The 26,431-nt window shown below is 43.9% G+C and overlaps 1 protein-coding gene across 3 annotated transcripts in view; it reads left to right on the top strand.

Annotated features, from left to right (window-relative positions):
- FSTL4 (follistatin like 4) overlaps positions 1-26,431 on the top strand; it is a 439,124-nt gene that overhangs the window by 401,311 nt on the left and 11,382 nt on the right. For all 3 annotated transcript variants that reach the window (XM_017959857.3, XM_009209070.4, XM_003900097.4), the window contains 6 exons: positions 4,664-4,825; positions 5,198-5,332; positions 6,286-6,312; positions 9,493-9,611; positions 12,974-13,123; positions 20,286-20,393. In XM_017959857.3, coding sequence (XP_017815346.2) covers positions 4,664-4,825; positions 5,198-5,332; positions 6,286-6,312; positions 9,493-9,611; positions 12,974-13,123; positions 20,286-20,393 — 701 coding nt within the window. The remainder of the gene's footprint in view (positions 1-4,663; positions 4,826-5,197; positions 5,333-6,285; positions 6,313-9,492; positions 9,612-12,973; positions 13,124-20,285; positions 20,394-26,431) is intronic.

Raw genomic sequence — 26,431 nt, 5'->3', positions numbered from 1 at the left:
TTAAGTGAATGATTCATTCCACACCCTTGACTTGCAGTCAGGTTTCATTTTGTTCTAGAACACTGGCATGCACTTCAGTTCAAAATTAGCCCTGAATTGGTCTGGGAGAGCTTCCAAGTCAGGACTGACTCAGGGTCTCCCTTGGAACCTGTTAGGTAAATGCACATCCTCTAGCCCCATCTCAGATCTTAGGAATCAGACACTGGGGGTGAGCCCAGCATTGTGCTTTACCAAGCTCCCGCCATGTGCCCTCTGTGCAATTCATGTGGGTCTGCAGGATTCCTATCAGAGGCCAGGGCTGAGGCACAGGCCAGTGTCCAGCACTGGTGCTGGCCACCTCACTGAGGGGCCGGTGTACCACCCACCATACAGAGGCAAGCTCATTCCTTAAGTTTCCAGTTCACTGGACAAGCCCACCACCAGTAAAAGGACAGGCATTGCAGACATCAGGAAGCACTTCCTGGGTGAACTGAGAGTGTGGAGCCTAGTCCCTATTCTGACAATTTTCTGGGACCACTGTCCCCATGCTCCCAAAGCTCCCTCTGGAAGTGATTGTCTCATTCATGGTTAATTCTTGAATCACCTCCCCCAGACAGAAAGCTCCATGAGGGTAGGGCCTGAGGCTGTCTCACCCACTGCTGTGTGTGACATGCCTGACACTTGGCTGGCATTTAGTAAACTTTGGCTACACAGTATTGAACTGACAGCTTTGTAAAATGCAGCAAGATCATTAAGGTGGTGCCACACTCAGAAGGCCCTCAGCTTTTCTGTGGTCCTCTCTCCCTCCACCCCACTTTGCAACATTTGTCAAACTTTGTACTATCTGGTATAGCAAAATACAATCATTCTCCTTTTTCAAAATTTCCTCAGCTGTTCTTGCATATTTTTTTTCTAAATTCAGAATTGTTTTGTCAAGCCCCTACCAATTGATTTTTTTTTTTTTTTTAAGACAGGGTCTCCCTCAGTTGCCCAGGTTGGAGTGCAATAGCATGATCTAGGCTCACTGCAGCTTCAACTTCCCAGGCTCAAGCAGTCCTCCCATCTCAGCCTCCCAAGTAGCTGGGATTACAGGTGCATGCCACCATATCTGGCTAATTTTTTGTATTTTTGGTAGAATCAGGGTTTCACCATGTTGCCCAGGCTGGTCTTGAACTCCTGGACTCAAGCAATCCGCCCACCTCAGCCTCCCAAAGTGCTGGGATTACAGACATGAGTCACTGCACCTGGCACCTACCAAATGATTTTTTAATTGGAGTTAGATTAAACATATGGCTTAATTTTGAATTTGTTTCCTAACGATATAAGTCTTTCTACCCAAGAACATCTCTCTTCAACTATCCAAGCCTTTTTTAATATCGTCAGTGAAATTTTATTGTTTTCTTCATTGACTTCCATTATATTTTTTGTCTGGCCATTGCTGGTGTATAAGCAAACTGTTAATTTTGTACGTTTTGGTACTGGCCTCTTTACGTACCAATTAATCCTTATAGCTTTATTGGTGCAGTACCTGGATATAGCCACATATCATTTTTCTCCACCTTGGTACTATTTGTACCTCTCATTTCTTGCCTTCCATTGACAACATCCAGCATGACATTGGGAGTCTGGTACTGCCTCCCTTCCTTTGTCCTTCTTCAGTTTTCCCAAATTAATGTTTCACCATTTGAAAAAGGATGGTGCCGTTTCTTCTTTTTATAGAGATATTCTTCATTGTATGAAGAATATATCATTCTGTTCCTATTTTATTGAGAGTTTTTCCCCAAGAAATTGATTTTGAACTTTTTTCAAAGGCCCTTCTAGTGTCTAACAAGAGAATCGAATGGTTTTTCTCTTTGACTTCGGAATGATTAATGGTAGATTTCCTAATAGCCATTGAAACATATTACCCTTGCCCATAGTATGTTCTTTTAATACCATGCTAGATTTGACTTGTCGATATTTTACTTAGAATTTTGGTGTATCTCGTCCTAAGTGAGATCAGTCTGTAGTCTTTTTTGCATTCTCTGCCAGGTTCTGGTGTCCAGGTTATGCTACCTTCATGATGTAATTTGGAACATCTTCCCTGTTCCATGCTCTAAGAATTATTCATTCCTTAAATGAATGAAGGAATTATCTGAAAAAACTTGTCAGAATGCCTTTTGAGTTACTAGTACTTTACGGTTGTTTCAAATATTCTCCCCTTAATTCAATGCTGGTACTTCCAAGTTTCCTTTTTTATTTTTATTATTATTATTTGAGAGAGGTTCTTGCTGTGTCACCCAGGCTGGAGTGCAGTGACGTAATCATGGCTCACTACAGCCTCGACCTCGTGGGCTCAAGGGGTCCTCCCACCTCAGTCTCCTGAGTAGCTGGGACCAGAGAGGTGTGTGCCACCACACCTAATCTTTGTATGTTGATAGAGACGGGGTTTTGCCATGTTGCCCAGGTTGGTCTCGAACATGTGGATTCAAGGGATCCGCCCACCTTGGCCTCCCAAAGTGCTGAAATAATAGGCATGAGCCACCACACCTGGTCTAAAGTTTCCTTTTAAATGATCCATTTCATTGAGACTTTCACATTTATTACCAATAATTGAATGTTCTCATATATTTTAATCCCCTCTGTGTTCTTTTTCTATTTTTACATTGATCAAACGTCCCAGGAATTTAGTTGTTTTGTTGGGTTTTACAAACAGCTCTTAGATTTTTTTTTTTTTTTTTTTTTTTTTTTTTTAAACCAGTTCTGCTCTTCAGCTTTCTGGTTGATTCATTCATTTTTGCTTCTGTCTCCACTGATGATTCTTCTACTTTATTTAAGTTTACTCTGTGGTTGCCAGGCAGGCTTGTAGAAATAGACAGTGATCTAGTAAGAACCCAAGCTTATTAACCCCAGGTCCTGGCCATTCCTACTCTAGAACTCTGGTGGCTCTACCCTACCACCTTCTCCAACCACCCCCCAGACCAGTACTCCAGGTTCTATCTCTGTGTTCCTGAATTCCGACCAAAATTCTATCTATTCAAAGGGAACCCCACTCCTCCCTCTACCCAAGGCAAGGTGTAGGGAAGTTTGTTTCTTTCCTCTTTGAATCAAGCAGGGAAGTTTCTTTCTTTCCTCTTTGGATCAAACAGGGGTCAGAGAAGAGAGCCACACATTTCTGTTGGAAGCAGTCCTCCAGATGTGCCTCCGCTGGAGCTCCGTGGACCTCCTCCATCCTTAGTGGCCTGACTTGTGACAGGCTTTTCTGCCACTCCCTGGCATTCTCCCCCAGAGCTTAAAACAAAGAAAAACTGAGGCGAGGACTCCGACTTTATTGTTTTGGGTCTCTGTGTGGTTTGGTATTGGGTGCTCTGAGCTCATGTTATTGTCACAGCTCTGGGCCATTGGATGGGATTGTCTCCCTTGGCGGTTGTCCATTTAGCTTTCACCCCTGCCCCCAACTGTGTCCCACAGACAAGAGAAGACTTGAAATTCAGACTGAGTTGATGGAATTATGAGCAGCCCTTGAGGAGTTGTGACAGGAGCTACAGAGTTCATTTCTTACAGTGAGACAGTGGAGTTTTTCTTTTATCCTCTGCCCACCCCACATGAGTCACAAAAATTCTACCCCACTCAGGTCCCGGGATCCACACCATTGCCTGTTTCTACATAAGTATCAATTTGTTCTATGCTCTGGTCCCAAGAAAAACCAAAAAAAAATCTCAGTTCTAAAGTACTAGATGCTTTCTTTTACTGAACAACAGGGACTTCCAGATGACTCTAGGAAAATGTAGCTGTCCACTTCAAGAAGAATCCATCTCCCCCATCTCCAGGGGCAGTGTGTTTAGTTTAGTTTAGTTTAATATGCAGGTATGTTTACATCTCACAAATCCTTTTTGAAAGTGTGTAAAGTAAAAGGTATAGCTAATGAAGAACCCTCAATTCCACTAAAAATGATACTTATTTCCTGGACCCAAAGCTAGGGGTAGGAGGGAGGACCCTCGTTGCTTCTTCCAGGTCCCTCCCCACAGCCACACTGGGTAGGGCCAGAGCTCTGTGGAGGGTGTGGGGCCTTGCCCACCCATGCTTGTCTGGTGAGTGGGCAGGGTCACACCCCCAACCCTGAACTTGACTGCCAGGGCCCATGGCTGAGTCACTTCAAGCTGAGGAGGGCACACCTGGCCTTTCACCCATGTTCCGGGGGTTGAGAAGTGGAGAAATGAAAATGATCCACTGGAAAATGGACTTCCCCAGAACAGAGGCCCTGCCAGTCAGTGCCATAAGTGTTTTGTGATACATTTCCTGCAAGAAATTAACCCCTATCCAATGGCTTTCTGATAACAGAAAGGGAATATATCTAAATTTTATTCATTTTATTCAGAAATAAATTTCAGTGGCTGCTGCTCTTTACATGTAGCAGCTGAACAGCATTAAATATTTGGATGGCCTTCTGATCGTATTTAGAATAATGATGAAAGCCATGAGTCATAGGGTACAAAGTCTGACATGTTTATTGTCTGCAATCCATTTTACAGCCCTTTCTTTTAGAGCTAGAGTTGCTAGACAGGATTATTGTAAGCTGGTTAAACACAGAACTCCAGTCACCTCTTGGGTTCACCCCCTCTGGAGCAGGGTCTCAGGTTGGACCACAGGCCCAAGTCCAGGTCAGGGCCATCTCTTTCTCACCAGCACTGACTCTCACCCACAGTGCCACCAGTCATCCGCGTCTATCCAGAGAGCCAGGCACAGGAGCCCGGAGTGGTGGCCAGCCTGAGATGCCATGCCGAGGGCATTCCCATGCCCAGAATCACTTGGCTGAAAAACGGCGTGGATGTCTCAACTCAGATGTCTAAACAGCTCTCCCTTTTAGGTAAGAACTGCCCTTGGTAGACATCTATGTGATATTCCCATTCAAATCCAGCTGAGACACCAGGAATGGAAATGAGAAGTATAATTTGTTTCTAAGTCAGACAGGTTAGGAATGAACAGATGGCTCCCAAATTTCCCTGTTATCTGGGCTCACACAGGTCTTTTTGAGCTTTCTGAGAGCAATAATGAGAAGCTGTCACTCGGGTCCAGCTCACCCTCAGTGCATTTCAGATGTGCCAGCCCTTCCTGGGCATATGATCAGGGCTGCTGGCTGCCCAGGGGCTGGGCAGCCCTAACACTCTCATAGCCCCGTAAAGGAAAGTGAGGGCGTCTCCAGCTGAGCAGTCCACCCTGAGCACTGTCCTTTCTGCAGCCAATGGGAGCGAACTCCACATCAGCAGTGTTCGGTATGAAGACACAGGGGCATACACCTGCATTGCCAAAAATGAAGTGGGTGTGGATGAAGATATCTCCTCGCTCTTCATTGAAGACTCAGCTAGAAAGACCCGTGAGTCGACACTTGCATTTATGCTTCTGAGCTGGCTGAGGGGTGTTGGGTGGCAAAGGAGGGCACCAGTTGACCAGGGCCACAGCTGCCAACCATGAGTCCGTGAAGACAGGGACTTCATATCCCTCTGTGCATAAAGCTGGAATCAGAGGGCACCCAGAGGTGAGCAGGCCTTCCCTGGCAACCTAGACAGCTCTGAAAACAGACAGGGAGACTCCCTGGACAGCAGACAGAGCCCGGGAACACAAGGAAACCCAAATAGTGGAGTCCCAGCTCTGCTTTTTACTTGCTGTATGCCCTGAACCTCTGCCCTTCATCCACAAAATCAGTTACACTATCCGCCCACCAGGTACTGATGTCCCACAGTGGCTCAGAACCTGGCCTGTGCACACATGCACACCTTTGGGAGTGTGGTAGCCTTTACGCTAGGGATCCGGCCCATCGGTGTGCTAAGTGTGCTCTCCTCATAACCACTGCTCCCCAGGTAGGCCTGCAGGTGTGATTTCATAGACGTGGGTGTTGATCATGGTCAAAGGCTCCAGGCTTAAGCCACTTTCATCAAAATAGATAATCAGAAGTATTTCACATGGTCATCCTAGGAGAATCCTAGTTGAAAGTCACTTCTCCTGGTGGTAGTCCAGGAAATCTGGGAGAGATGTTGCTTACTCTTGATCATCCATAGAATGTGAGAAATTCCATTAGCTTCTGTGGTCCTGGGGCATGATTTCAAAGATTTACTTAGGAATCAAAAGTGTCTGGAGACCTGAAAGCATTTGTTCATGTCCAGAGCTTCCCCCAAGATACTGTTCCTAAGGCAATGCAGATTCTGTAAGTGATGGACTAGGTACCAGGATCTTCATAAATGGAATCACTACAGTAAAAGTTTGATACTGCTTTCTTCTTTTTCCTTTCCTCCCTCACATTCCTGCTTTCCTCATTCTCTGCTGCTCCAGTTGCAAACATCCTGTGGCGAGAGGAAGGTACCAAGCTTCATTGTTTTGCGTCATGCTTGTGATCATGTGTGTGTGGTTCTGTGATGGGCCATCTTTCCGTGAACTGCCATCAGGTTTCCCACACGCAAAGCAGCCCTACAAGTATGGGAGCAGGAAGTCAGTGTCAAGTACAAGTGGCATATGCATTGAATCAAATTTAAAATGTACTCATGTCTTTAATGAGAAATTTTTAAATGCAAAGCTTTCATTGAAAGTGGCTTGTAACCTCCGCTGAAGCAGAACAGTTGGCAGGGGTTCCTAGTCGGATGTGGGCCTTAAATTTTTTTCCAGTAGCTGACTGGTGTTGGATTTAGTGCTTTGCCTATCTTGTGTGGTTTAAAAACGACAAAAAAAGTTGTCAATCTCTACTAGATAGTCACTGTACCTCTTTAGTAAGTTGAGCCATATGAAATTGCCATTTTTGTGCATCATAGTGGTCTAATATTGACAATTTCATATGACTCAAAATATAGTGGGCACGTGTGGGAGCTGGTGGCAGAGCCTGAGTCACTGTGTGGGGTACAGATACATGCCCGGGTCCCTGTCCCCACAAACAGATAAGAGTCCAGATCCCCTTGTGGCAACTCATTCTCTAGCTCAGTGGGCAGCAGCAGGAGGTACCCTGTGATTGATGGGTTAAGCACAAAATCTCCCTGTTTGAAAACCAAGACATTTCCCATCTCATTTTTTCCTCAAGAACTTCACACGGTGTTACCTGCAGTCTGGCATATGAATGCAGACACATACTCAGAACAATTCCCTGAACGTCAGGCACTAAAGCTGACATGATAAGTCTGGGAACAAAACAAAGGCAGAGCCCAGAAAATGAGGAACTGCTGTCAATAGCAACAGTCGCTGATCACGGCGGTCCCTTAGGCTCTCACGGCTGCTGAACGAGCAGCACCTAGGTTGAGATGCACAGTCACTCAAGTGTTTAAGAGGTGGTGGTTTGCTAAGGGGAGGTTACTACAAAGGGTCTCAAGTTTCAGAAGTAGAGACCTGCCAAGAATGCAAGAGGCCCTGTGGGATGTGAAATCAGCTGTAAAGACCCAAGTGCCCGCTAAAGACCCATAGCCGCCTTGGGGCATAGGGTTGGTAGGTATATTGAACAATTGAGCAGTGAACAAATTCCATCCTGCCTGGGTAGCTAGATGCTTGTACCCTTCACTCCTGAAAGTCGAGGTCCGGAAATAGGGATAGGGAGCCAAAATGAAGAAGCCAGCAGGCCTCAGGGGACACTTAAGTCTCAATAGGAGAAATGAGATGAGAACAGACAAAAGCAAAAACAGCTCCTTCAGGCCCTGTTAGCAGAAGCTACACTCAGGCAGCTTCTAGGGAGCTGGATCAGGCAGCGGGGTATCCCGTGAAGTCAATTATTTGTTGAATGACTGTTTGTTGAGCCTCATATTCCAGGGCCGACTGTGAGCAAGGCCGAGGCACTGCACTCAGCCCGGCATGTAGCTATAGCCACAAACCCCATGTGGGCTCTATTATGCTTTCAGTCTTATGTTGGTTCTTCCAGCTACCAATTTTCCAAGCAGCCGTGGGTGGCTGTTCCTGGAGTTTGTGGCTTAGCGGGGACTTTGACCCCCTCTGGCCCCTAGGTTTGAGTGGAAGTAGTTTGCCAGATGAAAGAGGACAGAAGAGAAGTTCCTGTTGTGGGTAAGAGAGATGGGGTCAGAGCAGGTGTGTGCTGGAGTGCTGGCTCCAAACACCAAGATGCTGTGGAGCTAAGACCAGACTCTTGGCAGGAGGTCAGCTTCATCTGGCTTTCGAGAAATAGGCTGCCCAGTGCCCCAGATTCCCCAGGGATTGCTTATGGAGAGCTATGCTGGGTACTCCCTGGTGTTCGCAGCTTCTGAGAGGCTGGCTTCCAGCTGCTTCTGCTGGCAGGAGCCCTCCTGCCCAGAGCCTGACTCAGCACAGACGCTGGAGGCGGCTGCGGGTTATCATAGAGTCAGCCCCTTGTTCAACAGCAAGGACCACCCACATTAATGCCTCTGGGTTGCCAAGGACCTAAGGCCCAGAAAACTGCCTGCAGAGTTGTTGGAAAAAAGTAAAACAGTGATTCCTGTGTTATTGTTTTCTAACTCACTAAAAACTTGCCCAGATAGTCCATTAAACCAGCATACCAGTTTTCTCAGCAAGCTAAAAAAAAAAAAAAAAACTAGAAAAGAGATTTTTCTACATGTTTACCCTAGAATTTATAGAGATCTTAATGTTCTAGATTTAAAAGAAATGAAGAAAGAAAGGGAAAGGGGAGAGAGAAATGAGGAGACAGAAAAACAGGGAGAAGGAAAGAGGGAAGGAACACTCTAGAGCTTACATCTCTTTTTACCTTGTTTCCCCTTTATAGAGACAGAATGAGGGACAGAGGCCAGAAGGCAGGGCCCAGGATCTAGCCCCAGCTCTGGCACAGAGACGGGTGGCCTCAGACAAGCCCCTTTCCCTCCTTGGACCTCAGTTTGTCTTTAAAATAAGGAGGCTGAGCTAACTGGTCCCCAAGGCCCCTTCTCGGCCAGTTTGCTTAGACCCTCTCCCCAGACAGCCACAGCCCTGGGCCGGGGTCAGGGCAGGCAGGGGGGCATGACTGGCACGGGCTGCCACAGAGAAACAAGGGTGGCGGGGACGGGGGCAGAAGTCAGAGTAAGCTGTCTGGAAAGAGGGGTTGGCCAGCACAGCCAGGACAAAGTTTGGGCAAAGGGCAGCATTCTTAGGACTCCACATTCCAGGAAGTGACACTGTACATACACGTGTTTAAAAAATCAAATGAAAGCCTTTGCTACTTTGGCATCCACTGAGCCATCCTGATGTGACTAGTATATAATGAACAATCAAGGGAGGCTTTCCCTTTCAGAACAGGAAATGTCAAATGCATGTGAAAGCCAAGGCTTTTATCTGAAAACCTGTGGCCAACCCTAGATGACTTAGGGCAGCTGTACGCAGCCTGTGACATGCTTTACTGATTCATAGTCCTGGGGGCCCTCTCTGCACCCATCCAGCTACGAGCTGGCTGCTCATTCTACCCCACCCTGACCAGGAATTGCATCTCGTGCCTGCACCAGATGCATCCACGTGGCCGGTTTCTTGTGTGTTCAATGCTGCATGTGACCCTGCCCAGGGGCCAACTGCTTGGAGGGGCATGCCCATTCCATTTGCTCCTCCCAGGCCTCAGCGTGGGAAACATGTTCTATGTCTTCTCCGACGACGGCATCATCGTCATCCATCCTGTGGACTGTGAGATCCAGAGGCACCTCAAACCCACGGAAAAGATTTTCATGAGCTATGTAAGTATCTGTGCCTGGGGCGGCTTCTACATCATACACAGGCAAAATCCTAAAAGTCCATCTTTAACCAGGCATGCCATTTGATTTCTAAAATTCCATTTGCCATATGTGGTGTGGTTTCAAAATTTTTCCCAGGCTAAGAGAGGAATAGAGGAGGCCGAGAATTTACAACTCTCATTCCTTCATCCAGAAGCCACTTCTCTGCATTGAGCCTCAGGTGAGGCCCAGGCGGTACAAATGGGTTCCTGGCCTCCAGAAATTCATAGTCAAATGATGGAGACAGCAATGTGAACAGACAGCTGCCAAACAGGTGTTTTCTCAGTGGCCTTCAGGAAACTAAGGCCAGGTAGAAAATAACAATGGAACATTCAGTGGGCAGAGGCAGGAGAGATGATGCTGATAGCGGATCCAGGAAAGCCCTTCCGGGATAGCCTTAGGAGGCCTGCCCCAGGGCTATAGCCCCACACCAGGCCTCCGTTCCTCTGGCTTGTTTCCCACTTGGCCTTGTGGGATACCCTGAGCTCCTTGAGGATAGGACTATAGTGTTGAAGCCCAAAGGGTCATGTCAAGCCCACATATGCCTTCCCCTTGAGGATACACACAGTGTGTCCTCAGTTGTACACAATAACTGTGCACAATTCACTCAGTGAATAGTTATGGACTTGAGACCAAGGAGGAAGTGGGCTTGGCCCAGGCAAGTTCCTAAAGCATTGCTGTGCTGGCTATTGGTATATCTCAGGCTGTTCCATTTCTCACATTTGTGGCTTTGGGAAAAGCTGTTTTCCAGGCTGTTTAATTTGAGTTAATTATTTTTTAGAAGTGTTATTTCCCATCAATGTTCCTTCCATATATTAATAACAGCTATGAAACCAGTTAGAAAGAGTTCTAGCAATTAGGTTTAAATAATTGCACTCCATCACATTGGCACACATTTCTCATATATTTGTAATAACCTAACCTGTAACTTGGAGGGACTCTCTCAAATCCTAACCGGGATTCAGTTTTCCTGGATAAGAAGCTAGACACAAGACACAGAGGTCCTGAAGGTGTTTCAGGCAACATAAGACTGTGGTGAGCTGGGGAACAATCCCAAAGAACGATTTTTGCATCTAGAAACTGCTCAAACACCTAACGAGAGTTACAATGGGACAAGCCTCTTCCTGAAGGGCTGGTGAGTAGGAGACTGGTGCATCCCACGTCAGGCCTCTCTGCTGGCTTAGATGTCTACATTTTCCAGAAAGAAGCAGTGTGATGTCACAGATAAGAACATGGGCTTCAGAGTCAGGTAGACCTGGGTTCAAATCCCACCTCTGTAGACTAAGTAGCTTTAGAAAAGTTACCTAGCCTTTCTAAGCCGCAGGTGTCTCATAGGCAAATTGGGGTTATGTAAGGATTAAATATGAGAACAAGAGTAAAAGGAGAGAGACTGGTTTCAATGCTATTGCAGTCACCTAGGAGAGAAATGGGGGTGGCATGAGAGAACTAAGCAGGAGCTGGAGAAGAAGGTTCTGAGATAAAGACAGATCTGGGTGCCATTAGCATGTGAGTGTTGGCCAAATGGGACAGACAAGGGCAGGTACAAGTGATTTGAGATGGGCATTTAGAACAGAACCCTGGGGTCACCAACAGTTCAGGGACAGGCAGACTAACAAGAAACACAAAGAAGATTGAGACAGAGTTGGGCCACAGTCATGAGGAAAACCATGAGACTGTATATCATGTAAGACAAGTGAAAAGAAGGTCCCCTTTTTCACTCATTTATTCTGTCAACAAATACATTTTAAGCACTGACTTTGTGCCAGGCACTGTACTAGGTGCTAATTATACAGCAGTGAACCAAAGACCTGCCCTCAAGGAACTTACAATCTAGCGAAGGAGGAAAGGCTGTGCGCAGCTAGACAAATGAATGCAGAAACTCAAGTGGTAAATGAAAAATGCAGCCAGTAAGAGAGTAAGGGTGGAAGGAGAGCTGAGATAGATGAGGTCAGAGAAGACCTCCCAATAAGGTGACACTAAGCAGAGACCTGAAGGAAATGAGAGAATAAACCCTGTAGATATCTGGGGAAGAATATTCCAAGCAAAAGGAACAGCCAAGGCAAAAGCCCTGGTGCAGGAGAGCAGCATGACTGAGGAATGCTGAACATGCCCATGGCGTGGAGTGGGGCGGGAAAGAGAAAAGCAGGAGACCAAACGTAGAGGGCCTTGTAGGAAAGACTTGGGATTTTATTCTGAGCAAGAAAGAATGTTACTGGGGGAGAGGGGGAATTGAGAAAGACGAGTCACATGATCTGACTTTCATTTTATAACGATCCCTGTGGCTGCTGTGTCAAGAACAGGTTGGGAGGCTATGGTGGAACCCAGGAGCATATCCAGATGCTATAGCAGTCACCTGAGTGGCAGGTAGCGTGACTTGAGCCAGGGTGATGAAGCAGAAATGGTCAAAGCCTATTTCTGGATATATTGTGAAGGTAAAGCTGAAATGACTTGTGAGACATTGGATGGGGCCTGAGGTTAGAGGCATCAAGGATGGCCTTTCACTAGATTGTAAGGTTTTGGCCTATGGAAGTAAAATAGCACAATTGCCAGGTTTTCAGTAGAATGAGCAAGATTAGGAAGTAAAATTAAGAGTTGATTTTGAACAACCAAGTGGAGCTAGGCAGTTGGTTATTCAAGTCTGGAGTTCGGGGAAGAGGCCTGAGCTAAAGGTATGAATTGGGTATGAATTGTGAGCACATAGACTGTGTTTAAAGCCATAGGTTTCAATGAGAGTAACAAGGGGGTGGATTTTAGAGAAGAAAGAAACAAGAAAGAACCCTGGACATGCTAGCATATAGAGATCAGCACACTGAGCAGAGTCCAGCAACAGAGGATCAGCCACCAAGGGAGGATGGAGGAGAGGGAACAGAGGGCGAGTCAACATGGGTTTAACGTAGTAAGTAAGGAGTCCATGTTGACCTCTGGGAGAAAATGTCAACTCTGAGGACTAGAGCCAGAGTGTTAAGGAGCATGCGAGAGGTGGGAAGTGGAGAAAGAGTATAGGCAACTCTTTCAGAAGTTTGGCCATGAACAGAAGTTTTTAAAATGAGGATGAGGAGAGGGAGAAGGTAGCATACAGAATAGAAGAACATGGACCTGGAAGCTGCTAACTGAGCGGGTGCAAAAGGAGTTTTAGCCCCCAAAAATTAAAGGAATGTTAAGTGAGAAGTTGGTGATGTGGGAGGGCTTGGGTGCTCTGTTCTATGGATCCAAAGGATTCTGAGAGGGGAAAAAAGGCACAGAGGAGAATCAGGGGAGAGGGTACCTAGAGATGTTGGAGAGAAAGGGCAATTAAGAAGATATATGACAGCCTATCTCTTTTGCAGGAAGAAATCTGTCCTCAAAGAGAAAAAAATGCAACCCAGCCCTGCCAGTGGGCATCTGCAGTCAACGTCCGGAACCGGTACATCTATGTGGCCCAGCCAGCACTGAGCAGAGTCCTTGTGGTTGACATCCGAGCCCAGAAAGTCCTACAGGTACACCTCTTTAATGGAGTGAGGAAAACTTCAAATTCTGGGGCACAGCTTGCCACATTCTTCTTTGCTTTCTGCATACTCCCCAGCTCCTGTGCCAACCAGTCAGACTAAAGGAGGGAAAGATTCATGTGTAATTATTCAATAAGTATTGATTGTCTACTATGTAGGGAAACAGCCATGAATGAGCAATAATGTCCCTAGAATTCATATTCTAGTTGGGAACAGACCATAAATGAGAATTTTAGAGAACTGTAAGTAATAAGGACTATGAAAATCCAGGTTCAAAGCAAAAGAGGAACTGGAAGACTATTTTCAATTGGCCTTCTCCCTCAAGGTGAATGAGATGCCAGGTAGGACTGAGACTCTGATAGCAGGCAGAGTGGTGAGGGGGTAGAGTGGGAGGATGAAGTCAGGCCATGCAAGGGCCCACTCACACAGGGCCTCAGAGGCCAGTCAGGAGCTAGAACAAAGCCCAAAGTGAGGACATTTCAGTGAGAAAGTTGCAGAAGGGCTTTCATCAGGGGATTGATCCAATCTGACTTAGATCTTTAAAGAATCAACCTGGTGGATGTGTTAACAAACAAGGACCGGGTGTGGTGGCTCACACCTATAATCCCAGCACTTTGGGAGGCTGAAGTGGGCGGATCACCTAAGGTCAGGAGTTCGAGACCAGCCTGGCCAAGGTGGGGAAACTCCATCTCTACTAAAACTACAAAAAAAAAAATAGCCAGGTGTGGTTGCGGGTGCCTGTAATCCCAGCAACTCGGGAGGCTGAGGCAGGAGAATCACTTGAACCTGGGAGGTGGAGGCTGCAGTGAGCCGAGATCATGCCACTGCACTCCAGCCTGGGCAACGGAGCGAGACTCTGTCTCAAAAGAACAGGAAGATGGAGCAGAGATCTGGTCTGGTGTAACCCAGGCAAGAGATGACAACGGCAGTAGGGGTGGTGAGAAATGATTAGTTTCTTGACGTATTTTAACCATGAAGCCTGAAAGACTTTCTGATAGATTCTTTCTGACAGATAATATAAGGCTTGAGAGAAAAAGGATTTAAGTTGTCTTTTAACTTAAGCAACTGTAGAAGGGTGATGCCATTTACAATGTGTGGTAGGCTAAATAATAGCCCCTAAGATGTCCACATCCAAATCTGCAGAACCTATGGATGTCACCTTATATAGCAAAAGGGACTTTGCAGATGTGTTTAAATTAAGGATTTTTAAATGAGATTATCCTGGATTACCTGGATGGGCCCTAAATGCAATCACAAATGTCCTTATAAGAGGGAGGCAAAGAAAAATTTGACTGCATAGATGAAAAAGGTAATGTGAAAACTGAAACAAGATGCTGAATTGCTGGCTTTGAAGATGGGATGAAGGGGCCAGAAGCCAAGGGATACAAGAAATGCAGCTCTGGAGACTGGAAAAAGGCATGGAACCATATCTCCCCTAGAGCCTCTAGAAGGAGCACTGGTTTCCATTGATTTTGGCTTTCTGGTCTCCAGAACTGTAAGAGATTTGTTTTGAGCCATCAAATCTCTAGTAATTGGTTACTGCAGCAATATGAAACTAATACACTACAATAGAAGAGACTTCGGGCAAGGCAGGGAGCAGATTGGGGGGTGATTTAAGTTTAAAATACTGTTAGATGTGTAAGTAGAGAAGTCAAGTAGCAGTTAGATAAACAGGTCTGGAGTCAAAGGAGAGGCCTAAGCTAGAGATATCGATTTGGGTATCGTCACCATATGAACTGTATTAATCCAGAAAACTGGATGAAATCATCAAGAGGTGGTATAGACAGAGAAGAGGTCAAGGTTGGAGGCCTGAGGTACTCCAAGATTTAAAGATTAGTAAGGAGAGAAGAAACCAACAAAGGAGACCAAGGAGGAGTAATCTGAAAATTAGGAGAAAGAGATATTCTTAAAGCTAAAAGAAGAGTGTGTTTCAAGGGAGAGTTATGCTGTGATGAGCATGTGCATGTTATAAAGACTGAGGACTGACCACTGGATATGGTACCATAGAGTTGTGGATCACCTTGGCAGGAACAGATCGAATGATGGTGGAATGCAAGCCTGCTGGTTAGAATTGTAGGTGAGGAAATGGAGATGGTGAATACAGGCAATCATATGGAAGGGTTTTGCTGTAAAGGTGAGTAAATGTAAGGAAATGAGGCAGTGCCTGGAAGGGAATGCCAAAATAACTTTTTTAAAGTCGATGACATTACAACATTGTATGCTACTGACAATAACTACTCCCACAGTTCTTCTTTCCTGCATCCTCATCCTACATTGACTGTAGGCAGGAGTCAATGAAATCCAAAGCACACAAGTGGAGATCTAGCCCCAGATAAAATCACACTCTTTCATTATAACAGGAGGAAATGGAATATCTTACAAGTACAGGCACAAGTACAAATAGGTGATGCAATGGGTGGTAGTTAGATGAACTTTTTTTTGAGTTGCTTTTTCTCAGTCAAGCCTGGAGGTTTGAAGAGAGAGATAAAAGTTGAACATGAGACTGAATTGGCCAGGCAAATATGATAGGACTGCTGGGCAACAATGAGGGCCCACTTAAGAATTGTGGGTATAAATTTAAAGTGAGACCAGTGAGCAGAGTTGTATGTTTTCAACAATGCTCAGTTTCCCCAGTAAAGGCTTGTTATATGAAGAAAGTTGGAAGTAGCCAGGGTCGTGTTTCTCTTGGCAAATATAATGGGACATGTTGCAGCTGTCTCTGTTATTGATTCCCCTGGCCGGAGAACATACTCTGAATAATTTCAATCCTTTGAGATTTATTGAAGCTTGTTTTATGACTGAGCTTATGATCAATTTTGGTAAATGTTCCATGTGCACTTTAAAAGAATGTGCATTCTGATGTTAGATATGGTATTCTATATATGTGTCAATTATATCTACTTGGTTCATTGTCTTGTTCAGATCTTCTATCCTTGGGGATTTTCTTGTCTGCTTAGTCCATCAGCTGCAGAGAGGTGTATTAACATCTTCCACTATGGTTGTACTTTATTTCTCAAAGTTCTATCCATTTTTGCTTTGAAATTATATCATTTTCCTTTTATTTTTATAAAATATCCCTCTTTATCTCTGGTAATGCTGCTTGCCTGAAAATCTATTGTCTAACACTAGTGTAGCTAAATCAGATTTATTTTAATTAGTGTTCTAATGGTATAATGTTTCCATCTTTTTAACTTTCAACCTTTCTGGGTCATTATACTTAAGGTCCTCTTCTATAAAGCCATGTGTAGTTGAGTTTTATCTAATTTAATCATCTTAGTCTTTTACTTGGAGTATTTGATCCATTTATGTTTAATGTAATTAATTATATTATTGATTTTTATCTACTATGTTACTTTTGTTATTTGACCTACCTGTTTATGTTGCTTTTTTCTCCTTTTTGCTTTCTTGTGGATTTGTCAAACATTTTTATTATTCTGTTGTTGATGATGCACTCTTGTTAACATCGTTATGATTATAACATGCATCACTGCATCAATACAGTCTCATACAAATTGTTACTTAATATCCCCAATAATGCTAGAACCATGAAACACTTCAACTCCTTCCACCCTCCTCCCCCTTACTTTTGCACTGTAGTGGTAATGAATTTTAACTGTATATGTAATTTAACCCCACAGGATATTAATTTATATTCACCCACACATTTGCCATTAATTCCTGAATAGGTCTAACACCAACTTTGCTTGAAGATATGTTGGAAACAGATTCTCACAGTTTTTCTTTTCAAATACCTTTACTTTCTATTTCTCAGGCCAGGTGCGGTGGCTCACGCCTGTAATCCCAGCACTTTGGGAGGCCGGGGCAGGTGGATCACCTGAGGTCAGGAGTTTGAGAGCAGCCTCGCCAACATGGTGAAGCCCATCTCTACTAAAAATACAAAAATTAGCCGGGCATGGTGGTGCAGGCCTGTAATCCCAGCTACTAGGGAGGGTGAGGCAGGAGAATCGCTTGAACCTGGGAGGCAGAGACTGCAGTGAGCCGATATTGCACCAGCCTGGGTGACACAGGGAGGCTCCGTCTCAAAAAAAAACCAAATATCTTTACTTTCTGTTCTTCACTGAGTATAGAATTTTCACTGAGTACAGAATTCTATGTTGGCAATTCTTTTCTTTCAGCATTTCAAGCTATCGTTTCATTATCTTCAGTTATTTTTGTTGATAGGTCAACTGTCAGTCTTATTTTTACTATTTTAAAGGTGCTGTATCATTTTTCTCTACTTTCCAGATTTTTCTCTGTAGTCCTTAGCAGTTTATCATGTGTGTACATATGGTATTCTTTGTGTTTATTATGATTTGGGATTTACAAAGAATATGTATATTTCTTGAATATGTATATTGATATCTTTCAAAAGATTGAAAATATGTCAGCCATTATTTTTTCAAATATTCTGCTGCCTCGTTCTCTCTCATTTCTTTAGGAACTCTGTTTAAAAGAAAAGTTAGGCAGGGTGCCGTGGCTCACGCCTGTAATCCCAACACTTTGGGAGGCTGAGGCAGGCGGATCATGAGGTCAGGAAATTGAGACCATCCTGGCTAACACGGTGAAACCCCATCTCTACTAAAAATACAAAAAAAAAAAAAATTAGCCAGGCGTGGTGGCAGGCGCCTGTAGTCCCAGCTACTCGGGAGGCTGAGGCAGGAGAATGGCGTGAACCTGGGAGGCAGAGCTTGCAATGAGCCAAGATTGTGCCACTGCACTCCAGCCTGGGCAACAGAGTGAGACTCCGTCCCAGAAAAAAAAGGAAAGAAAAGTTAGGACTTTCCATTGCGTCCCACATGTCTCTTTCTGCTTCAATTTGGGTATGTTCTATCAACCTATCTTCTGTTTCTAATAAAGCTTTTAATGGCAAACACTCTATATAGAAAATTACACTTTCCTCTGCTAGGCAGAGAGAATACAGACTGAGTTGCAGCTTCTGTAGGGCTAGGGCTCAGCCTGCCTCTGATTTGCCCCTAATCCTAGGGATTGTTCGCCAGGATCAGATCTCTTGCCTGCCATAGCCTTGCTGCTCAGTGCATTGAGACTGTAAAAAATTCTGTCCTGAATTTAAATGATTTTTGGTTTAAGTTCTCCAGACTCCTGCTCCATACCACCTCAGAATGAGAGAATGAAATCCAATGGGAGAAGGTTAAGCAGAAAGGAGAGAGAATAGCTAAAGTCCAAACTTGAGGGAAGTTTTCCTATAAAGAGGGAAAACTAACAGGATAGCTGGAAGAGAATGTGTTGTCAAGATGGTATCGTTACTGATGGATTAGGAAGCTTTGGGTAGAGGAAGACAGTGTCAGGTGCCAAAGCCTTTGGTGAATAAAGAGAAGCTGACAGGAACAAATATAGGTAGCTGGAGGCTACAAAGGACTTGGGGTATGTAAAGTCTAGAAAATAAAAACAGCTTCTACTTAAGGCTCGGGAGACAAGGGTTTTTAATTAAAGCAAGATAGTAAAGGGAGACTTCAAAGATGGTGATGAGTGGAGAACAGATATATTTCAGCAGGGTGGGAAAAATCAGGAGTTCAATTCTGTATACATTAGGTTGAGATCATCAACAGATGAATGAATTCTAGAGTCATCAGAGTATAGGGAGTTATTAGAAGCCATGGCATTCCAGTAAAAGGAGGTAGAGAGAAGACAGTCAAAGATGAAGTCAGAATGAAGAGGAGAAGCCAGGAAGTTGGGAGGCCACCTGATGTAAGGAAGGGTATGTAAGGGTTTAATCATATGGAATCTTACTGAAATGTCAAATAGGATTACAAAATGATCTCTGAATTTGGCATGAATTCAGAAACTTGGTGAAAGTGAGTTAAGGAGAAATGCTTACTTCTTTACAAAAGTTTTGGCCAATGGAGGCAGAGATGATGCGGTTTTTCTCCCCCACATTGGAAAGACTAGAATACTAGAATATGGGTGGGTGAAATAAAACAAAGTATAAGTTATGGTGGCTGAGGTGGGGAGGAGGAAAAGATCGTTGAAACCAAGAAGGAACTAAGAAAGGAGGGCTTTGGATGAATCTTCCACATGGATTGAAGGCACCAAAGTTAGTGACCAAGTAAATGGTAGAGAGGAAGACAGTGAGCAAAGGGAGTGACTAGAATGTTGACCAGTGACAAGAATAAGAGCGGGGGGCCATAGTCTGGTGACATGAGCATTATAGAACAGAGTTTTTGAGCTTATACTCTATATTATAAGAAGTAGAAAACAGCTTTCATTTGACGGAGCCACAGGAGAAACTGTATCATCGGGGATAGCAGTACTGCAGTTAAAAAAGAGCACATCTGCTGATGCTATACTCTGAGTCCCAGAGGCACCAGTCAAAGGCTGTGCAAGATAGAAACTGCCCAGAATAGAACAAAGATAGAGAGGGATGATAATGGATGATCCCAAAGTCCACCTCAGATGACCTAGGAGGAAGGGCCAACTCACCAGAATCTAGGCCACACAGTAGTCTAGGGAAGGATGCTGAGGGTCCAAGACTTTCAGGAAGAGTGAAGGAACCCTGGAGCTGGTTCGTGAGTGAAAAACTTAGCCTCTGTGTTCAGACTTTTGCCATGTTGGTCTAGGTCCCTTTCAGTAAAACATGCAGGAAAATAAGGAACATTATTGACAACTAATTTTATGCTTCTGGGCTGGGTGCAGTGGCTCACACCTGTAATCCGAGCACTTTGGGAAGCCAAGGGGGTTGGGTCACCTGAGATCGGGAGTTCAAGACCAGCCTGACCAACATGGAGAAATCCTGTCTCTACTAAGAATACAAAATTAGCAGGGTATGGTGGTGCATGCCTATAATCCCAGCTACTTGGGAGGCTGAGGCAGGAGAATCATTTGAGCCTGGGAGGCGGAGGTTGCAGTGAGCCAAGATTGCACCATTGCACCCCAGCCTGGGCAACAAGAACAAAACTCCATCTCAAAAAAAAGGAAAAAGAAGTGTGTGTGTGTGTGTGTGTGTGTGTGTGTATCTCCAAGAGAAAAGCCAGAGGGGAAGCTTCTGCCCTGTGTTCCCAAATGGCACCATTGGCAAGGCTCCTAGACTGGCTTTCCCCTCACCCAGGAGTGATGCCCATGCATACAATGCCCAGAAATGACCATCATGTCAGCTTTCACAACAATGATGACCAACTTGTCACTATTTTTTTTCAAGTCCATAGGTGTGGACCCTCTGCCGGCTAAGCTGGCCTATGACAAGTCACATGACCAAGTGTGGGTCCTGAGCTGGGGGGACGTGCACAAGTCTCAGCCAAGTCTCCAGGTATGTTGAGCACATGGAGGCTGATACCCACACTCCAGAGAGAAGAACTCTCTCCCTATAAAATAAGTATCTCCTGCTTCCCCAGGTGGCTAATTACATTTGTCCAAAATATATCCATAAAGGCTCAAGGAGAGAGTAGGAAACAGCCTCAGGCCAATGCCCCTCACAGGCAATTGAAGACAGCAATAATGATGATGAATAGGATTCTGACATCACAACAATCAGAACGTGGCACCCAATCCCCATCCAGCCCCACAATCCTGCCTCTCTTGAGCCAATAGTTCCTGGGTCCCAACAGAATGGGGCTCTGTGGTCTAGAAGGGAGGCTGGAGAATAGTGTCAAAGCAAGCAGCACATGTTGGCCAGTGAAGAAGGAGAAGCAGCAGCAATTATATCCATAAACAAAAGCCCACTTACCAAGTGCTTACAGTATGCTAGAGTACAGAAAAGTTCTATAATTTGCCTATGGTCCACCCTGGACAGTGTGGCTCTGGAGCCCAAACATCTAGCACTCCCTTGGGTAGAGCTTGGGCTCCAGAGATCCATGGGATCCCTTCCCCCATCAGCCAAGAAAGGTCAATAGCAACCCTGACTTGAGTAATTTGAGTATGCCCTGCACAGCCTTGCCCATCAGGGATCCATAAGAGGACTGCGCCCTATAAAAAGTGATTTGAATGCCTATTTTCTCAATTCTCCCAAAGATGGTGCATAGAACCATTCTAGGTGCACAGGAGAAAAGTTAATTCATTAAAAATAATGGATGCTTCTGGAGATTAGGGTCTCTGGCTCTCTCTCAGAACCCTAGGTGAGAAGGGCTGCAAATGGAGCTAACTCCCCTGTAGAACCCTCTGGAACCAAGACTGGCAAGAGGGCAGAAAGACCAGGGTCTGGAGATGCTTCCTCCTAGGGACTGACCACCTACCTGCACCTCTGCACCACTCACAACTTCAGTTTCTACACGCTGAGGCCACTGTCACACAGGGGAAGCCACCAACCATTCTTGGGCCCAGTGAGCTGACAAAAAGTAGTAATAACCTATCAGAGAGCCTGGACACCAGAATAAAGGTCACTCAGAACAGAGTACCAGCCCAAAGAGATACAGCTGCCAGAAATACCAACAAAAAAAAATAAGAAAGCACTTCAGAAAATTCAAGGGGAGGGGCCACCAGAAAAAGAACAAAACAGATTTCGCAGTTTAAAACTGCAGTAGATGAGTTGGAAAATGTGAACAGGCAAGATGACTCACACCTGTAATCCCAGCACTTTGGAGGCCAAGGCGGGCAGATCACCTGAGGTCAGGAGTTTGAGACCAGCCTGGCCAACATAGTGAAACCCCATCTCTACTAAAAATACAGCAATTAGCTGGGCGTGATGGTGCGTACCTGTAGTCCCAGCTACTTGGGAGGCTGAGACAAGAGAATCGCATGAACCCAGGAGGCAGAGGTTGCAGTGAGCCAAGATAGCACTACTGCACTCCAGCCTGGGCAGCAGAGCAAGACTCTGTCTCAAAACAAACAAACAAAAACAAAAAATGCATGGTTTCTACTGAGACCCAAAATAGTAGCCTGAAAGATAAAGAACAAAAAAAGCTCTCTCAACTCACAGAGCAAACCCATAAAGAGGTTGAGCCGTGAAGTGGGAAGAACAGAAGTTTAGAAAGAAAAGATAACTATTAGAATGGAGTCAAACATTAAATAAGTTTCCAATAAAATATTCAAGTTAAAGAAACTTAATCCTGTAGATTAAAAGGGATCTACAAGTCCCAGGCTAAACTGATGAGAAATGACACATCCCTTCACTAGTGATAAAGTTCCAGAACTCCAAGTTTTAAGGAAAACTAATCAAATTGACAGTGGACTTCTCACCTGCAACAGGAGCTGGAAGACCATGGAATCCCATCTACATGCTCCAAGGGTTCTATTCCCAAGCAAGGCGTCATTTACCTGTCAGGACAAAAGAAAGATATAGGGGTTTGCAGGAACTCAGGGAGCCCATCACTCATGGGCCACACCTAAGGAAAGATACTAGACAAACATCAGATGAGCCAGATTAGAGACATCAAGGTGGACAGAGATAGTGGCAAGTAATGAACCAGGAGAGGAAGATCTAAAATTAAAAGTAAAATGGATGAGAAGAGGCTATCTGGAACTGTGCAATAAGTGCTAGGTGAGGATATTTGCATTAAGAGAGAGACAATGAAAGAAATTCTGGTACCAAGCTGTAACTAAAGATAAATTATTTCAGTAAAAAGAGTAGGAGCCAGTTACAGTGGCTCATACCTGTAATCCTAGCACTTTGGGAGGCTGAGGCAGGAGGATTAGTTGAGCTCAGGAGTTGGAGACCAGCAGGAGCAACCTAGCAAAACCACGTATCTACAAAAAAAAAAATACAAAAATTAGCCAGGCGTGATGACGCACCTGTAGTCCTAGCTACTTGATAGGCTGAGGCAGGAGAATCGCGTGAGCCCAGAAGATGGAGGCTGCAGTGAGCCAAGATCATGCCACTGCACTCCAGCCTGGGTGACAGAGTGAGACCCTGTTTCAAAAAATAAACAAAAGTAGGGAGTATGCAGAAAGGGGGAGTAAAAATACTCAAAACCTTACTTTAAACCTCACTTTCTTGGGATAAGAGAGGATACAGAGAATGTTGTTTGAAATTGGTAGTTGAGAAATATCTCATTATACCAAATATGACTGAATTCTCCAATTAAAAGCAGAGATGAGCTGATTGGTTTTAAAAACTAGCAATAAATTTTTTCCAAGAAACACACATAAAGTGATAATAAAAGGTTGCCCTTAAAGGGGTGAGAATAGTGATGACAGGTGAACAAAAAAGCATGCACGCATGGTAGCATCAGGCAATGTGGAATTTAGGGTTAAGAGCACTAAGCATGTTGAGAGACAGTAGGTGCTGAACAGCTGATCTATATCAAACAACATAACAAATACATAAAACAAGAGTGATTGACACAGAAGAGCTTGATTTAAAATATACTTAAATAGTACATACAAAGGAGACAAGATGAGAGGAAAATTGAATATAAACAAGAAGTTTGCTTTAATAAAAATATAGAAAGCCTTTCATCAGTCAAATAGAATTTTTTAATGTCTACAATATCACTAAAGAAACTTTAAATTTTTGTAAAAGTAGATGTTGTAAACTATATTTTCTGAGAATTAAGAAAACATTCCTGGATATATCTATTGGATCAAAGAGGAAATTAAAAGGAAAACTACCAATGGTCTCAAAAGCAATGAAAAAGAGACTATTTTGTAGCAAAATTTACAGGATATAGAGAAGGCTGTACCAACTAATTACTGGGGCTTAAAAGCCTGAAAAGGAGGTATTTAAGAAATTGAAAGAGAACAAAAGTGGCAAGAAAGAATAGAGACTAAAATTAATAGAAAGCAAAACAAAAAAGATTAATCCTTCACAACTCCAATAAAGAAAAAGGCAAACAAAAATAGACAAAATGAGGAATGAGAAAGGGAATTTTATTGCAGATACAGGAGGATGAAAAGACTTGAAAAATAGGCCAGGTGCAGTGGTTCACACCTATAATCCCAGCACTTTGGGAGGCCGAAGTGGGTGAATCACCTGAGGTCAGGAGTTCCAGACCACCCTGGCCAACATGGTGAAACCCTGTCTCTACTAAAAATACAAAAATTAGCTGGGTGTGGTGATGCGTGCCTGTAATCCCAGCTACTCAGGGGACTGAGGCAGGAGAATCGCCTGAACCCAGGAGGCGGAGGTTGCAGTGAGCCGAGATCGCGTCACTGCACTCCAACCTGGGTGACAGAGTGAGATTTTATCTCAAAAAATAACACTACATTGCAACTCTGAGGCAACAAATTTTAGAACCTAGAGGAAATGAGTGAATGCTTGCAAAATGTTAAAAAATAAATAAATGACTTATAAAAAGAGAAACTTGAACTAGAGCAATTACCATGGATTTTTTAAAGAAAAATCTACCATAGAAAAATGTACAGCTGAGTTTTGTCAAGTCCTCAAAGTATAGATAATTTTACTTAAACTATCCCAAGACCATAGGGTGAAATAGTACAGTTCCTTAGTTTGTTTTAAATAGCCAGTGTAATTGTGATTATAAAACCTGATTTAAAATAGTATAAAAAATAAAACTGTAGACTAATCTCACTTATAAATACAGAGGCAGAATTCTGTTTTTAATTCTAACATCCCATTAGAAATAAGAGTCCAGGATGAAAACTCAAATTGAACACGCTTTGTGGGGTTGCGCTAGTTTTGCTCGGGTTGTTCTGAATCCCATTCATTTCCTAATTCTTACTGGATTCCAAAGCTTTGAGGATATTTTTTAAGAAGTTCAGGCTTATGATCCTTAGTAGTACAAGGATTTGTCTGGTTTTGAATTTCATGGGCTCAGTGATTACAAACAAAGAGATGCAAACTACCACTGTTTAAATAGTTTTACAGTATTTCTAAAGATTTGATATTGAAACTTAATGTTTATATTCACTGAGCTCCTAAAGAAAATAGAATATAAAGTTTTCTTTGGGAAAAGTTGACTCGTTAAATTCTTTTTAATTGAATTCAAAATAAAGCGCATTGAAGCCCCATGGCTTGTGATTTTTTTAAATGAATAAATTGTGAAGAATTGGTTTTGGTTATAGGAATGACTGGGATCCAAGAGATGACTTGGACCCATGTCCTTGTCTAACATACAAATCCAGGAATATTATGCAAGGATAATTTATTTTAAAAAGGGAGTTTCACAGGAGAGATGCATACAAATCCAGGAATATTATGCAAGGATAATTTATTCTTTTATTTTTATTTATTTTTTTTTTTTTGAGACGGAGTCTCGCTGTGTCACCCAGGCTGGAGTGCAGTGACCGGATCTCAGCTCACTGCAAGCTCCGCCTCCCGGGTTTACGCCATTCTCCTGCCTCAGCCTCCCGAGTAGCTGGGACTACAGGCGCCCGCCACCTCGGCCGGCTAGTTTTTTGTATTTTTTAGTAGAGACGGGGTTTCACCGTGTTAGCCAGGATGGTCTCGATCTCCTGACCTCGTGATCCACCCACCTTGGCCTCCCAAAGTACTGGGATTACAGGCTTGAGCCACCGCGCCCGGCCGATAATTTATTTTAAAAAGGGAGTTTCACAGGAGAGATGCAGGTGTATAAACAAACCACTACACACACACACACACACAGAAAAAGACATAGAACCCAGGAATGTGTGCAAATGCTCAAGCAGGGAACACATTCCCAGGATGCAATGATGGTTCACTGTCAGGAAATCAGTCAATATTATTCATAACACCAACAAATTGAAAGAGAAAAATGTAAGATGTTTTCAATAATACTGAAAAGACATTTAATTAAATACAGCAGGCATTCTTAATAAAAAGCCTAAAAATAGGAATAGAAGGAAATTCTTTAAATATAATAAAGACTACTTCTCCAAAACCAATAACCAATAGTTTACCTTTGCCTAAATGACTAGGATATGTATTATCATTTTAAAAAGTATGAAATCATTTGAATAAACCTACCTTCACCACTGTGGTCTAGGGTTAAAGAAACCAGTGCTTACAAAAACTGCTCCTGGAAATTCAACTGGTGTAGCCTTTGTGGTGAGCAATTGGGAAGTGTGAACCAAAAGCCTGAAAGAGTAATTTTTTTATTTTTATTTATTTATTTATTTACTTGAGACAGAATCTCACTCTGCACCCAGGCTGGAGTGCAGTGGCACAATCTCAGCTCACTGCAACCTCCTCTTCCCGTGTTCAAACGATTCTTGTGCCTCAGCCTCCCCAGTAGCTAGGATTACAGGTACACGCCACCACACCCAGCTAATTTTTATATTTTCTGTAGAGATGGGGTTTCACCATGTTGGCCAGGCTGGTCTCAAACTCCTGACGTCAAGTGATCTGCCCACCTCAGCCTCCCAAAGTGCTGGGATTACAGGTGTGAGCTACCATGGCTGGCCAGTGAAAGAGTAATTTTTGATCCAGCAACTTCTCAGAATTTTTCCAAAGGCCATAACCACGGAAGTGGA

This window comes from Papio anubis, chromosome 5 (genome assembly GCF_008728515.1).
Source record: "Papio anubis isolate 15944 chromosome 5, Panubis1.0, whole genome shotgun sequence".
NCBI lineage: Eukaryota > Metazoa > Chordata > Mammalia > Primates > Cercopithecidae > Papio > Papio anubis.
This window is presented reverse-complemented; position numbering and strand designations above follow the sequence as displayed.